The 16,080-nt window shown below is 39.4% G+C and overlaps 1 protein-coding gene across 1 annotated transcript in view; it reads left to right on the forward strand.

Moving 5' to 3' along the window:
- Positions 1-12,749, forward strand: part of LOC145782702 (N-acetylgalactosaminyltransferase 7-like) — a 65,989-nt gene extending 53,240 nt beyond the window's left edge. Inside the window, exons 9-11 of the mRNA XM_082594454.1 lie at positions 7,189-7,302; positions 8,566-8,790; positions 10,596-12,749. Of these exons, the coding sequence (XP_082450580.1) occupies positions 7,189-7,302; positions 8,566-8,790; positions 10,596-10,733 (477 nt within the window). The 3' untranslated portion in view covers positions 10,734-12,749. The remainder of the gene's footprint in view (positions 1-7,188; positions 7,303-8,565; positions 8,791-10,595) is intronic.
- The last annotated feature ends 3,331 nt before the right edge of the window (positions 12,750-16,080 follow it).

Raw genomic sequence — 16,080 nt, forward strand, 5'->3', positions numbered from 1 at the left:
TATTTCTTTTAGTCATTGCTACATTATGGTTATCGTTGCTCAGTAATACAGTGGCGTTGCCATATTATTCAATGTTCAGTTTAGTTTAGAAAAATGTCAAACATCCTCGAAAGTTTGCGCTTTGGTTAATTTTGATAATTTTTTTTTGTGATTCACATTGTGGAAGTGCAGGCGAAAGTTCGGACACATTTTGAAGAAGTAAATTCAAGGACAGCATTTGGAATTATATTTTCTACCTTTACTTCGGCGAATAGACTCGATGTATGAAAGCACGATGTGGTTGGTTTGTGTTTCTTTGCCAAATGTCGCTTCAAGTGACGTCGATTGTTGCCTGCTGGTTACCAGTGCTTTCAGCTGGCTTGCGATGTTTATTTATAACCAGCGTGCCTTGGAAACACATTATCGTGACATTGCTGTCGTGCATATTGGCAATTTAAGCCATGACGCGCTGGTATCGGTTTGAACCAGTTTGTTGAACTAATGAAGTCATGTTGTGTATTTTTGTTTGCGCTATTTTCGTTATGCATTTTCATGCACTGCTCGTTTTAGTTTAATTGCTGTAATCGGAATTAATTGAAATATCAAGATGTTGTGAGGCGTCAAGTTAGAGGGATTTTACAGGATTAATATACTATACTCCCCTACACCCCTCAAGCTGTAAGAACCAGTTCAAAAGAAAGAAAGAAATTTCCATGTGGTGTGTGTTGGCGAGGCGTTGGCAGGAACTCTATGTACTGCGCTCATTGTAAGAAATGGATCGACCGCAAGTGTTCAGGGGTTAGTGGTTCTCAAGAAAAAATCTAACTTTAAATGCAAAAGTACCGCGGTGAAGTAACAATAGTTTCGAAACCAACTGCTGACAAGCTTATATTTGGAGATGCAAGATTTGACATCGTGCCTGCCATTTGCTATCTTGGTGACATGATTGGACAGTCGGGAAGCTGCATGGATGCCACCTCAGTAGGGGTGCAATTGACCTGGAAGAGTTTCCTTGAGCTCATCTTTATCCTTACAGACAGGATATTCCCTTCGGTAGCGGCGGTCACGTGCATTATATGTGTGTGAGGCAGTGGCGTATATTCAGGGTGTTCAAGGTGTGCACTGCACACCCCAAGAAATCCAGAAAAAAAGAAAATTTCCATCGGTTGTCGATGTTCTTTACTTTCATGATATTCTAACATCTTGCTGCATGCTGATTGCTTTCTTTTCAATTGCAAAACTCTTCCCCTTCTAATTTTAATACTCCAACGTTTGAGGTCATTGCCTTTAATTTTTTTCGGTCATTACCTTTAGGCTGGGTGTGCACTGACACCTTTGCGAGTGCTATTTAAAATAAACAATTAAGAAAAATGACGTCACAAGGCAGCGAAAACAGCAATGGTTTTAGGTCAGCCAGGCTGTGCACTCGCTGATCTGCACACCTTGGCGCGTCATTGGGGGAATCCCAGGCAATAGCAAGTTTTAGCTTGTTGGATTAGGTGATTAGCGTTGGAAACAACTTTTGCTAGAACTGAAGCAAAAGCAAGCTTTCTACGACGATGTAATTCAAAAATTTATTGCACAAACAAGAAGAATCGAATTATGCTATAGATGAATTTTCCTTCTGTAGTCGAGGTGTTAAACATTTTCGTTTTTACTAAGTAGTAGGCTACGGCGGATAAAAGTACAGCCGACCAACATAGCAATCGACTTTCTTTTCTTGTTTATTATCGAGTTGCTTTGCTATTGTTTTTTGTTTTAACTTTCACCTGTTTGTTTTTAATTCGCTTGTACATTTCTCAAGGTGTTGCGACCGTGCCTAATCCTTGCATGAAGTAAATCATTTCCATCTCGAGCACGCTTTAACTTTCGCGTTTTTTCAGACTCCTGCTGTGTTATGGCAAGTAATATTGTTCGTTTTGATGGTCGAAAATAAAAAGTGAACTGAAGTATGTGACTTTAGAAATGCAACTTAATGTTTGATATTATTAAGTCTTTCATTCAATGCGCTGTCAAATAAATATCTATTTTGTATTCTTCTCCATTCCGACAACATTATTTTTGTCAGTTCTGTTCATGTTCAGAATTTGTGCTGAAAATGCTCTCTGAACGCACCAAATTCAATGTTAATTTTAAAAATTTTCTGGGGGAGGCCCCCCTGACCCCCCGCTGTTGCTTTGCCGTCACTGAACACCCTGTCAAAGTGGTCACGGTACGCCACTGGTGTGAGGAGTGTACTATTGTATGCAAGTGAGACCTTGCTCATCACTGTCGAAGAGCAAAATCGGCTATGTCGCAATGACAATGCCATGACATGATGGAAGAGCTGGGATCCAAGCTAGGCATCCACCACTTGAAGATGCCATAAGGTGGAAGAAGTTGCATGGCCGAAGAAAATCCTTTGGTGTCCATGGTAATAGGTTGAAATGACGAGGACGTCCTAAAAAGCGTTGGCTTGACAACATCCGGGAAGATCTGTAACTGGAAAATTTTGTTTCGGTCGACTCTCAGGATCAGGTGGAATGTAGAAATGCCATCAGACAACGTAGACATTCGTTGGCATCCAATTCTCGCAATACGGGGAACGAGAGACATTAAATCGCATAAATAGAGATAGATAATATGGCAAGAGCTTTGCTTCCAATGCAAGAGGGGTTCTTAAACTTGACGTCATTTATGAAGTTTTGTGCTCCCCTCTAAGTTATAAATCAAATTCAAACCACATAAATTTTACATGTTTTGAATTTTAAACAAACAAATTTTATTTTATATATTTTTCATGTATATATAAATCATAACATTAAGTGGATCCATGGCGTAACTTAAGTGAAATTAAATATAAAAAAAAAAAAAAGGGGAAAAGAACTTCAAAAAACCGAGCAACACTGAAGATAGTCGGCCAGTTAGGCTATACATTGAAGCATCGGAGTCGTATAATTTTCGCTCGACTCCACATCACTGATTGTAATGTAATTGACCCAACTGCTGTATCTACTTCACGTAATAATTAATGTTTCAACCGAGGTACACCAATCTCACCATGCAGTGAAGCGGTAACCAAGCTCTCTTAATAGAAGGTGCTTCGTAGAAATGCTCAGGATCCTTTAAAAAGATCCATCTAGGAGTAAACTTCTATTTCTATACAATGCTATAATGGTGTAAAAGATTAGATGTATCCAAGGCCATGAACTTGACCCACACAAGAAATGTTCGGATCCACCTTTTCCAAGATCCTGATACAATAAGATCCGATTCCGTCCTGATTCTGCCACTTCAATAATTCTGTAAACATCTCTATTTCCTGGCAACCCACACACACAACACAGGCTTTATTCCTTTGAGAAAAAAACGTGACTGAATTCTAAATGACATGTCAATGTGATTTACAACTCGGGTGCGTAGTGCACTGCACACCGAAACTATAGCTCACTTCATACATGTAATGAATAAAATCTGAGTAAAGATGATATGACTTTCAATTGCCATGACAAGTTTCACCCGACAAATAGTTTTGCAACTTTTCTGTTCCCACATCATGCTTTCTGTCGCTACACATATTATTTCGGGAACATATTCAGCGAACACTGTTCGCCCTACAAGGTACACAATAGATTTTTACTAATTTGTAGGCAAAAAAACGCTAGTTTAATCTTAAAATTCTATCACCAATGGAAAGAACACTAAAGTGGTGTAAAATGCGTCTTCGTCTTATCGTGTCTTTTTATTTTGGTCTATTCAACGTAGTAGGGAAGAAATTTCCGTCAGTTAAAGTCACTTTGATTTCAAATGGTTACATCATCAACTCGTAAGTATACATCGCATCATGCTGTCCACTGCTTCTTCGAATAGTTACGAAACATTCCATTTTCTTTAAAGTGCCCCTGACAGGTTGGATCCAACTATAGTAACTTTTTAAAGCATTTCCTAGCGCAGAATTACACTTAGCGAACTTTTTAATCTTAACCTCGTAGCTCGACTGGTTAGGGCGTAATTTAATCAAACGACTGCTCCGCAGCGCCACCACAGGCGAAACTCCATATTTCACTGCTCTGGGACGACTTTGGTGGTATTACGTCATCCTAAGTGGACGTCGTTAGCAACGGATGAAACAAACGCTTCCTAGATGTAATTGGTGGATCACAGTTTGGTCGGAGTTGGTACAAGAGGTTGCTTTTTTCAAAGATTTATTGTTTTTTGCAGTTTAATAAAACTGTAGCCTACTGGATACGTTCCTACAAAACCTAAAATATACTTGAAGTGAAAAATGAAGAAATCGTACGAATCATCATTCATATTTAATTCATCATCACTATTCAAAAATAAATAAAAGTTCTCTCTCTCTCTCATAATGTGCCTTCAGATGGCCATTGAAATCCTGTGTAACTGCCATCTGGATCTGGAAAATTGTTTCGGATTCGCCAAACAATGCATGACGGCATCACAATCCGATTGTTGCTTCCGAGAGCACCACCTTGTAGTATACACTCCAACACATGCCTGTAGGCATTTTTACTTGAGTGGTATTAACAAAATCATCTTCAGTGAAGTGAACATATACGACTATTTTTGTATGGCCCATCCCACTTTCGAACACTTGAAAAAAACTTTGACCATTTTCTTCTCAGTACCTCGTTTTGTGGGAAAGTGGGAAAAGAAAGCACACGGTCTTTGTCACTGACAATGTCACATAAACAGCAGTTTGTAGGCATTGCCTCAACCATAAATTAAAGGTACTGTTTGTGAAATACTGTTGTTACACTGCAAATGGCTATAGCCAGATTAGGACAAATAAAAAAGTATGAAAATTGTAGCCCTGTGAAACTGCAATTTCAATTGATTTGAGATGCTGTTTGATAAAAGTAAACTCAACCTATTTGATCGAAACCTGATAGTAATAATAAGTTCACTTTTTCATTTCGGTAATTCTTAATTTGCACATGCTTTAGACCAACAGAGCCCCACACAATCACGTTTTGCAGTAGCCGTACCATACTTTACCAAGTCATCACAGAGAAAGAATGTATCCTTCCCGCTTACTGTGACGTCACAGCGGTGTTGCCGTTTTTATTTTCGCAATTGAATGAGTGCCAGATTCGCCGATGTCAACGAAAGTTTGCAAGCGTGTAACTTAGTAGCCTGTTGATATTTTTTACGATTTGCTGGTCAGGAAAGTTTGTTAGTGTCATCTTTTTGGTATCTTAGGTAAATTTAGCGAATTTATTTACCTGTCAGAGGCACTTTAAAGCATGAAGCTATATGAACAAACTGCGTTGATGCTGCTCAGTTATTATAAATATTCTCACTTTATTTTTCCGCTTTGTCAGTTGTCACGATTTGTATTGAGCGTACCAACACCAACCTCTGACATGTAAGTTCAATAGCTGGTTTGCTGCTACTGACTAACAGGGTTGCTGTTTTCCCCGCGGTTTTGGGATAGTTTTGCTTTTTGTTGTGGTTTATAATTTAGAAGTGCTACTTGTTCACGTTTACACTAGAAGACTGTTTTTTCGTATATCGCAAAAGCTTTGGCCACCCAAATTTGTGTTTTTGCATCTACTCAACTAAGCTTAAATACCTGACAACAATGTCTCGAGCGAAAGACGAAGAAATTGGAGCAACCTGTTATCGAAGAAACCTTTTTTTGTGTGGAGGCCCGTTCAATGTTGATTTAAAAAAATTTGCAAACTCAAAATTAGTCAAATGGCACAACACGCTGTGACGTTTACATGAGCTAATCGATGGAGTTAACTCACTTTTTTTCTGACGCTTTTAATAGCAATAATAATAATATGTATTTTTATGCAACTTTGTTGTGGTCCACACACAAGACTGGGTAGCATGGGGAAATGCATCAGACAAAATAGACATTCGTTGGCGTCCAATCCTCATAATACGAGAAACAAGAGACATTGAATCGATTGATAGATTGTATCCACCGCAGACATGCGTTGATATGCACAAATACGTCATAATTAGACCCTGTTTGCGAAAGCGAGCAATCACACGCAAAGAATTTTAAGTACCTGATACAGTAGGAGAGCAATAGTTTTTTCATGCCATTAAGGTATTATAGTGCTCAAACTTGCGATGTAAAACATTCCTTCCTTACAATTTAACACGCGAATCAGTTTTTTCGACTCTTGCAAATGAAAACAAAATAGAGAAATAGATTAGACGTGGAAAATAACATTCGTTGTGCTCTTTCCAATATTCTTCCACGCATTCATCAGCTTCACACTGATCGTTGAATGCATTGACTCTGATATTTCAAATACACTGTATATTCTTTAAATAAAACATTTTTCAGCAAAGTTTATTACTAATTATTTTAGTATTAAGAGAAATATTAGTGGCTGAAGAGCTTATTACTAGTGCGAGTTTAGTTTCTCTTCTAAGAATTAGATTAAAATATTAATCTACACGAGTTTTTAACAAACTAAATTTGTAGGGGAGGGGGGGTGATTTAGATTTACATATTGACTAAAAGGGTCCACAAGGTAGAAAAGGTTGGGAACTACTGTTTTATCCTTTAGTGCACACATCAATATGTTTTTTGCTCATTAGATACATACAATCAGATCTTTTGCAACCAAAGTTTAATAGTACTGAGTGTAATACGGTACCAAAAGAATAAAACTTCAGGTAAACAAAATTAGCAGTTTATTGTGCAATGAGAAAGTTTTTACATAAATAGAAGCTGGCCAGCTTTTGCAGTGCCCAGTCGATTTCGATTTTAAGATTGAATCAGGGTGAAAGTAGCTAAAAAAAAACATGCCCAACATCTGCACTGGTAGCTTTCGCTCTCGAAACCTTCAAAGTCCCTGTATGTCTGTTGATCTGTCAGACTGGGATTTTTACCACGTCAAAGGGTTACCATTTTGAGCACATCCTGAAATTCGTTCGGTTTAAAGGCCCATTCTAGCACGATAGTTGAGGACTTCTGACAATATTTTAGGACTAATGTCCCCAACAAATTCCAATGCTGCATCAATTTCATTCAAAAATAGCCCTTTGTCTTCATATATGCCCTCTTATGTTTAAAAAATCTTCATGATTTGTTTTTATTTTTATGGCTTGATTTAAATCAAACAACCCTGTAGTATCTTATTTACCTTGAATCTACAATGGAGTGTCAAGCTCTAACCAGCTTCGTCTTTGCACTGACTTCGTACACAAAACTGCTTTGCAATGAGTTCTTGTCTGCACCAGGTTGCTTATAGGCAGAACCATAACTGCAAAAGTTTCAAGTGGTTCATGGAAGAAATAGCTTACGACGTTTCAGAGCACTACCCACTGCCACCAAAAAACAAAGAATGGGGTGAGGTAAGTATGTTTGGCCTCGCCAGGGGTGTTTATTATGTTCCATATAAGATGATTAATTGAATTAAATGCTAAAAACTGTATTTAAACTTCACAGTTAGATCTTACCATAATGTCGATTGTTCATCTATTGCGTTTTCAAGGCAATGCAAGATAATAATTACTTCAATACCATGATGCGTTCCACTGGTGCAAATTAAGCTAAACTATCACAAGATGTATAAAGTGACAATCTGCATTTATTCCAACGTTTTGTCAATCAGACACGAATGACTTCTTCAGGGAGCTAAACCAGGTAATGACTACCTGTCTGGCATGGCAAAGCACAGGACTATGTTGCTGAAACCAACCAAACATACAAAATAATAATTGATTTCAGCAACATGGTCCTGTGCTTTGCCATGCCAGACAGGTAGTCACTACCTGGTTTAGCTCCCTGAAGAAGTCATTCGTGTCTGATTGACAAAACGTTGGAATAAATGCAGATTGTCACTTTATACATCTTGTGATAAAGGTAAAGGTGGGTCCCATACTTGATTCAAGCTTTGGGTAGAGGTGAGCGGTGTTTGTCAACAACCAGCATAAGCCGGGAATCGAACCGGGTTTGCATAATTGGAAAGCCAACGCCTTATCCGTTGCGCCATCCCACCGCTCTTGTGATAGTTTAGCTTAATTTGCACCAGTGGAACGCCTCATGTTATTGAACTAAATGCCTGGTGAACAGCCTCATTCAATTTTCAGAATTGCTTCAATACTTTGAAAAAATAATATATCTAACCAGGTCATTAATTTGGAAAGGGACAAAGTCTTTGTGAGATAGCTTCACCTGTATCGTCTTTACTCTATAGGCTCTATACAATTGATTTTTTATTGAATCTTCTTTTTGCGGAAGTTCATTTTAGGATTTGGAATGTTTTAATTTGTAGTAACTTTGAATTGTAATTTTTCTGAATTGTCACATTCTAATTTTAGATTAATCAAAACAACGATGACACTTTCTTCATGGGATTGTTTTTTCGGTTAAAGGCTGCGCAATGTCTTCCGCCTGAATTTTTTGAGAAATTCCAATTAATGCAAATGAAAACATGATATTGTCTCACCTTTTTAGCGATTGCTTTTTGAATTTGCCAACCTGCCGCGCGTTTTGTATTTGGGTTGATGTAAAACTGGTTCTGAAAAGTTTGATCTTTTGAAATCAATATTTTGGCTATGTCATTTGACTCTGAGTCCACTCAGTAGTTGGTGACGTTTGGATTCCGCTTTCAGGTTCGTGCGTTTGGGACAAAGCAGTGCCTGGACAGCATGGGACACAAAAATGGAGACGGAGCACTTGAGACCGGCTATTGCCACCGCATGGGTGGTAACCAACTGTTTCGGCTTAGTGAGGCCAACCAGTTGGCGCAATACGACCAGTGTGTCACTGTTCAACGGGGCACTGTCACCAACGTCCACTGCGGCGCCACTGAGTACAAGGAGTGGACCCACTCGCACGTGAGTTCCCCATTAAGATTTAGTTGAGCTGTTTTCAAAAATCGTATCTCATGACCAATTCCTTATCCCAGCAGTTCCCAAACTACGGTCCGCGCAATATCTTTCAAATTCATTGTCCAATAAACATTTATGTGGAACAATTTTAATTTCAAATGCTAGTTCGCCTTTATCTTTGTTTTGCGCAATTTTCCCACAAATTTTATTTATTGGCCAGCGATCAAAAGTTGGAGTGTTTGTGCTCCTGCAGTTTGTCCAAACATGGTGAGCCACTTTTTCTCTGTTTTCAAATGATAAGTTCACTGCTTGGGAAGTGGTTCTTAACCTTTATCCTTGTTGGCACCACTTTGAAATCACCACCAGTCCTCGCACCCCTTTGTAGAATGACTCAAAAGTAATGTTGTTTACTTTTGTAAATAACAAAATCATTGTGTTTCCTGTGCATGGTTGAGCGGAAGAGTCCGACGCCCGTACGAAGAGGGTTGAGGCGCGCCCATACCTGTCTTTGTATTGTCAGGCCGGTCGATGGGGCGTGTGTGGGCGTCGGAGATGAACGAATGGAGTCTGGTGGCGCTTCAACCCTCTTCAACCTTCAACCCTTCTTCAACCTTCTTCAACCCTCTTCAACCTTCAACCCGCTTCAACCTTCAACCTTTGCAGTATCAGGCCGATGGGGCGCGTGTCGGCGTCGGGGATGAATGAATGGAGTCTGGCGGTACTTGACTTCCATTCAGAATTCCATTTATGGTCCGCCCAAGTAGCCGCAGAGATATCTTGTTCATCAGCTTCTTTGATCAGAAGTTGAGCGGCTGGCACGAATGGGTGTCTTGATGTCAGTCGACGGGGGTGCTCATTTAGGGGAGCAGAGACCTTAGAGCGAAGAAGATGGTTGAGCTTCAATGGTCGTCGACCGAGAGATAGAGTGGCTTCTTAGCGGTGCAGCTCAGCAGGTTGGATGCCAGCAAGAATGGGGAGATTCTCCAATGGTGATGGTGTGGGACGCTGGGGCCTGCCAGGCGCTTTAGCGCAACGAGCGATGACAGTTTCTAACGCAATGACACCAAACAGTGGGGGTATGTGAGCGATCTGTCTAATGTCACCCCCCAAGGTGTTTTGGTTCGGGGCAAAAAGACAGAGATTTTCCATTGCTCTGGACATGTAGCTCACGATCAGCTTTCTTCACGCTTCTTTCCGGTGATCACTTGACATGCCCTTGATCAGCAATTTTAATTAAGTGTTTGTTTATGATTCACATACAACAGATTAAGTCAGCACTTGAGGAGTGGTATATGGTGTATCATTTAAATCGAACTGCTGAGTGCTGAAATAGACCAACACTAGTGAATTTTGAAAATCCGCACTGAACCGATGTGAAGGGAACTTGAGATTCTCCTTCAGTGTATTGGCATCTTTAGTATAAATTTTTTCACATGATATTTGTTTGTAGCAAACACGTAAACAAAGCAAATTTGAGAATTAACAAATTCCATAAAACAAGGAAAGGGTGGTCTCTGGTATGCCTTTGCTATTAACCTGCGCGTGGATAGTTTCAAAAGGTTCAATCAAATTTTAGCACTTTTTAAAACAGATTAGTAGCCTGGTTGAAGAAATGCATGTAATTGTTGAACCATCAGGTAAAAATAGCTTTGCGATGAAACTACAATCTTGTGGATTATTAATTTTGTGATTGTATTGAAAAGTTGTCAGTTTCCATCCAACTGACCTGTGTGAAGGCCTCGTTTCGTAGCAGGTAGTTTCTAAATGTGTTTTGAGATAATGTCGACATCAACAACACAAAGTATTTTCAGGATGATCACAGCATCAGGAATCTTGTCAGTGGAAAGTGTTTGGAACGTGGTGAACTTGTGCATAGCGTATTCCTGGCGGCCTGTGACCCATCCAAGCAAACGCAACAATGGGAAATCAACAAAGTCAACTCCACGTAACCCTTCTCTTCAGTTGCTTCAGTGCACGACCTGCTTTGTTTCCATGTTGCCTAGAGTTAGATTACTGTAGAACTGTTTTGTCTTCCTGGTACGTGGTAGATTTTCCTTGTTTCCCCACGACATGTAATCTTGTGACATGTTCATTAAACTCGCAAGATTGTGTTGTCGCGTTCGTTGTTGCACTGATGCTGATCTTACGACGCCTGTGACACGTGAGGATGTTGCTCCATTATGTCGATGCCACTCTGTTTGTGATAGAACTTTTTTTGTAAAGCAGGCCTCTAAGCTCCCGGCGACCAACGAAGTCGTTAAATGGCCCCCGAAGCTACCGCGCCGGTAGGCCATGTTAGGCCGACTTCCGCAAGCCAACACTTCTCCATTCCATTGCTACTCGAGATGTTTTTTTCTTTTCACTTGCATTCACAATATTTTTTCACCAACAAGGCAAAGTATGAGTGTTGCTGTCGGTCTATTAAAACTCGAAGACTAGCTCTACAGTACACCTACCGTACGTGGAAAGCAGTGCATTTACATACAACTGCAAATATGTTTCAGGTCCTTGTTTGGGTTGTTCTTCTGAGTAAACGCAAAAACACGATATCAATTAACAGATTTTTCAAAACACAATTTTTTAACGGATTTTTTGTTTTGGCTGCCTGGCGCGAGAATTTGGCCGCCGGAAAGAAACTCTGATAGGCCATGTTTGGTCACCGAAAAAATGAAGGAGCTCAGAGGCCTGTAAAGTATTACATACCTTAGATTTTCTAGTTTTTTAATATTCTGTCGTGAGAGCTAAATTCTTTTCTTGCTGTCAGGTGTCGTTGTTAATCAACTGCAAAGCCAATACATTATATCGCTTGAAATAGTGAACATTTGGAAACTATAAAATCAGTAGGAAAAATACTTTTAGGTTTCATTTAGGTTTCGTAGGTTTCATTTTGTTTTTCTGCTATTTTTCCCAGATTCTTTCTATAGTCACTAGGTTCACTCATAATATCGAACGTTGACGATCGGAACACACGTCACTGGTATGCATTGTGGCCGCGATGTGATCGCAAGTTTGTTGAAGTGTTTCTAAAACTTCCAAAGCAATTACATCCCAGCGCGGCCTACTTGAAATGAGCTGTGATGCATGTGCGCAGCTTTCGCTGAGAAATATATTTGCTTGTGCTTTCGTAATTTATTTTTTCGGGTGTTGCATTACTTGTGGTTAGTCAAAGCACGGAAAGTGTTTTGTGATCAAGTGCGGACTTACGTTTGACTTCGCAGTTTCCGATTGTGCAGTAGGTTTCATGCAGTGAACTGGGATGACGTGTGGGTGTATGAAGTACATCATGTTGATGACATCAGTGATGCGTTTTCCGTCCAAGTATCCCAGCCAGCAAAATCTGTCTGTTTATCTTGATTCATTGATTAATGCAGACGAATGAACATCTGTGTCCATCTTGGTGTACCGGAAAGTTACTGCTCTAGTGTTTAGTTATGTATTTATTCCTCTTCGGGCCATCACCCGTTACAACTTACAATTGCAACTATTCTAATCGGTGGTTACCAAGTGGCGGTACAATTTGTATCTTTGCAGAGACGTGTGTATACATGCAATGTTGCCAGATGAAAAATAATATCCTCAATTTGGGAACTTTCAAGGTCGTCGGGGACAAAAAATTGCAATTGGGGAAGGTTTGAGGTATCTGAAAGACAAAACAGATAGTTAAAGCTTGGACTTGACACCAAGCAAGAACGGCGTTTGAGACACTCGAACACCATTTGCAATGAGAAGGCATTGGTAAAATTGTGGTATTTTAAGCGGTTGTATTGGCGTCGTCTGGCAACACTGTACAAAAACGAAAGTTTACGTTTCTCGGCTGTCTTAAAAGAACTGACCGACCGGTAGATGTTTCTTTAATATATTTGTGACACTTCATATGCGTTGGTAACTGCTCGTGTTGCTTATCATTTGATATGTAACTGTTTATGACAAGTAGCTGATATCATAAAATAAACGACAAATGTCTATTTATAGTCAAATGTGTGTCAGTTAAACCGTAGGCCTCGCTATGATACCGTCATGAACTGGAAGCCAAACGCTGCCGTGCAAGATGAGGCTCAGATAAAATTGCCATATTGGCAGTTTTAACGCCAAGTTTGAGAAATTTGACCTTTTTTTAATGAATTTGCAGGTCGACAGCATACGTTCACTTAATTTTCTTTCCATTAGAAATGTTTCGAGGAGAACGCTCACAATATCACCTGCATCAGTGGCGGCTGGTGCTGTTTGTGAGCAAATGGGCTGCAATCAATGGTCCGGGGGCGAAGCCCGTCGCCGAGTTCGCCGAAGGCGAACGTCTTTTCGCGGGGTCTGGGGGGCTCCCCGAGAAAAATCACATTAAATTTGTGCGTTCTGAGCACGTTTTTACCCCAAATTTTGAAACAATCATTCAAACTTTGTTGAAAAGTTGATCTATTCCTAAGCTGTAATTAAAAAAAACTAACAATGTTGGTTTGGAGACAAACTTTTCTAGTGTTGAGCTTAGTCTTGACTAGTCTAGCCGTTGCATACAAGGTTTAAGTGATTTTGAGATGCACTAGGCAGGACTAGCACTTCCTCAGTGACGATCGGTGAGGGAAAGCAAGGAAAGCAGTGCTTACCTGAGCGAAAACTATGCAAAATATAATGACTGAATTCTAGGTTTAACTTCTTATTATTTTTATCAAGTCTATTTTAACTTGAAAATTACTGTGTTCGTGACTAGAATTACTCGTAACGCTTGTGAGTAGTCTAAGTCCTCACCAAACCGCATTTCTTGCCTATAAATGCCAATTAACACAAACGCTTTTGTCAGAAACCATCACTGAAGCTCCAGGGAAATCAACTTTCAAAATTGCTTACCCTACATTGAAAAACGCCTTCGTTTTATCCAATCCTCAATCGTTTTGCAAAACGACACCAGCTGCTTAGCCAATCAGATGTGTTATCTGGTGTTCTGGTTAAAGTTGCTTTCCCAGTGACGTCAATGCGTATCTCATAGCGGCTGCTTTTGGTTTCAGGCGAAAGGAATAAAGCTGGTTCTCTTACCAAAAAAGACATAGATTCTACAATAAGACATGCAATTCCAAAGGGTACATTAACCAACCAGTACTGAAACAGCACAAGTGTTTTTTTAAATTCTGTGGGTCAATAGACTGACATCACAAGTTCAGAGCAAACATACTTGTGTTCTTCAAGAATGGACTAACTTAATTTATAGGCTAATTATTTGCTCTTTACTAGTGCACCAGTCCAATGCATGTCGTAAATGCTTACAGATGACATTGACAATAAGTTTTTGTGCTCAGTCTAAAAAAGCAGCCAACATTCTAGACTAGTCCCAGTTTGATTGATTGATTGAATCTTTATCCTCGGACTGGGAAAGTCCGAAGATTTTGTTTTGGAAATGCTCTCAGAGCGCACCAAATTGGAAGTGTTTTTCAAAATTTTCTGGGGGAGGCGCCCCAGACCCCTCGCTGGAAGTGTTGCCTTCGGCAACACGCCTTCGGGCTTCGCCCGACGGTTACGCCCCTCGTGCCTACTACCTTGCTGCAACATATTTCCAAGTTGCTTTCCCAATGGTTTAAGCCACCGAACGTCACTGCACTTCCTATAACCCAGGGCTACTCAATTAATGTTAGCAAAGGTTCATTTTGAGAAGTTGAATATTTCTGCGGTCCGGTGAATATTTCACATGCAACCACGAAAATTAAACGAGCACCGAAACACTTTTCAGGCAGTAGGCTATGTAACACGACTTGGATTTTTGTCTTGGCACAAACAAAGAAATAAAAAAGGAAAAATATATTGTGTTTCTTTGTAATGTAGCTGTGTGGATCGCAAATCAGAGAAGACGGCAAAGCGTTGGGGGTCTGGGGGCGAAGCCCCCAGCTCTTTGGATAATCACAAAAAAAATGCTTTTCCTTAATAGTGCAGGCCCTTAGAGGCAAAAATGAGCATCTTTAGGCTAAACGTGTTACACGTTGTTTTTTTGTAGTTGATGAATCTAACTTCAATTTTTGTGGGTGCCGCAACTTTTTGGGTCACGTGATTACCCCCAAATCAGTTTTGAGCTCTTTTCACGGCATTTTTATGCAATTAGAGACGTTATTTTTTTATATTTGGACTGACTGCCACTACAAAATACACGAGATAAAAATCACACAAAATTATGTTATTAATGACGTCATTGTGACGTCATGTATTAATTTTTTGCTTGTTTTTTTCTTATTGTAATCGCTTGTTTGTTGTTGGTGTTACTTTTTTGGTTACAATAAGTTACCAATGCTAAAATAATTACCCCTTCAAATATGACGTCAGCATTGCATCATGAATGACATCATAATTTTGATATGTGATTTTTTTCCAGATGTTTTTATTATAAGTTAGTATAGTAGGTAGGCAATAACTATAGCTAGGGGCATATATGGTTTGACCCAAAAAAAATTGCAACAAAAAGTTTTTCAAATGATTTGATTAGGATTGGGTGTCAGTACTAACATATTCAAAATCTTAAGGAATCCAACTTCCGGAAAGTGATTATTTTCAAGATGGCCGCCAAACCATTGAAATAACAGTAAGTTGACCATAACTCGGTCATCACATGACCAAAACATGTAGTTTTGGTGTCTATATCTAGGTTTTTATACCCTGTAAAGTCAATGAGACTATTTTTAGAATTGTTAAATTATCTGATAGTCTATAAATTCAATATGGCAATCCAAGATGGCCGCCAAACCATTGAAATAACATAGTAAATTGACCATAACTCGGTCATCATATGACCAAAACATGTAGTTTTGGTGTTTATATCTAGGTTTTTATACCTTGTAAAGTCAATGAGACTATTTTCAGAATTATTAAATTATCTGATAGCTCATAAATTCAATATAGAAATCCAAGATGGCCGCCAAACCATTAAAATGACAGTAAATTGACCATAACTCGATCATCGTATGACCAAAACATGTAGTTTTGGTGTCTATATTTAGGTTTTTATACCCTGTAAAGTCAATGAGACCATTCTCAGAATTGTTAAATTATCTGATAGTCTATAAATTCAATATGGCAATCCAAGATGGCTGCCAAAACAATTAAAAATGTACAATAGCAATGTATTGTTTATTAAAAAACCCGGTAAATTTCTATGTATATTTGGGTAAACTGAGCAGGCATAAAGAGTTTATACGATGTGGTCATGTAGACTCTTGACATAATCAGCGTAAAGAAAGCAAATGAATCAAGTATTACTAATGCTCATGGGCTCTATCCAAGGGGGGGTGATCACCCCCCCACTAATTGGAGTAGTTGGAAAGACTA

The sequence above is a fragment of the Aplidium turbinatum genome, chromosome 14, assembly GCF_918807975.1.
Source record: "Aplidium turbinatum chromosome 14, kaAplTurb1.1, whole genome shotgun sequence".
Lineage (NCBI taxonomy): Eukaryota > Metazoa > Chordata > Ascidiacea > Aplousobranchia > Polyclinidae > Aplidium > Aplidium turbinatum.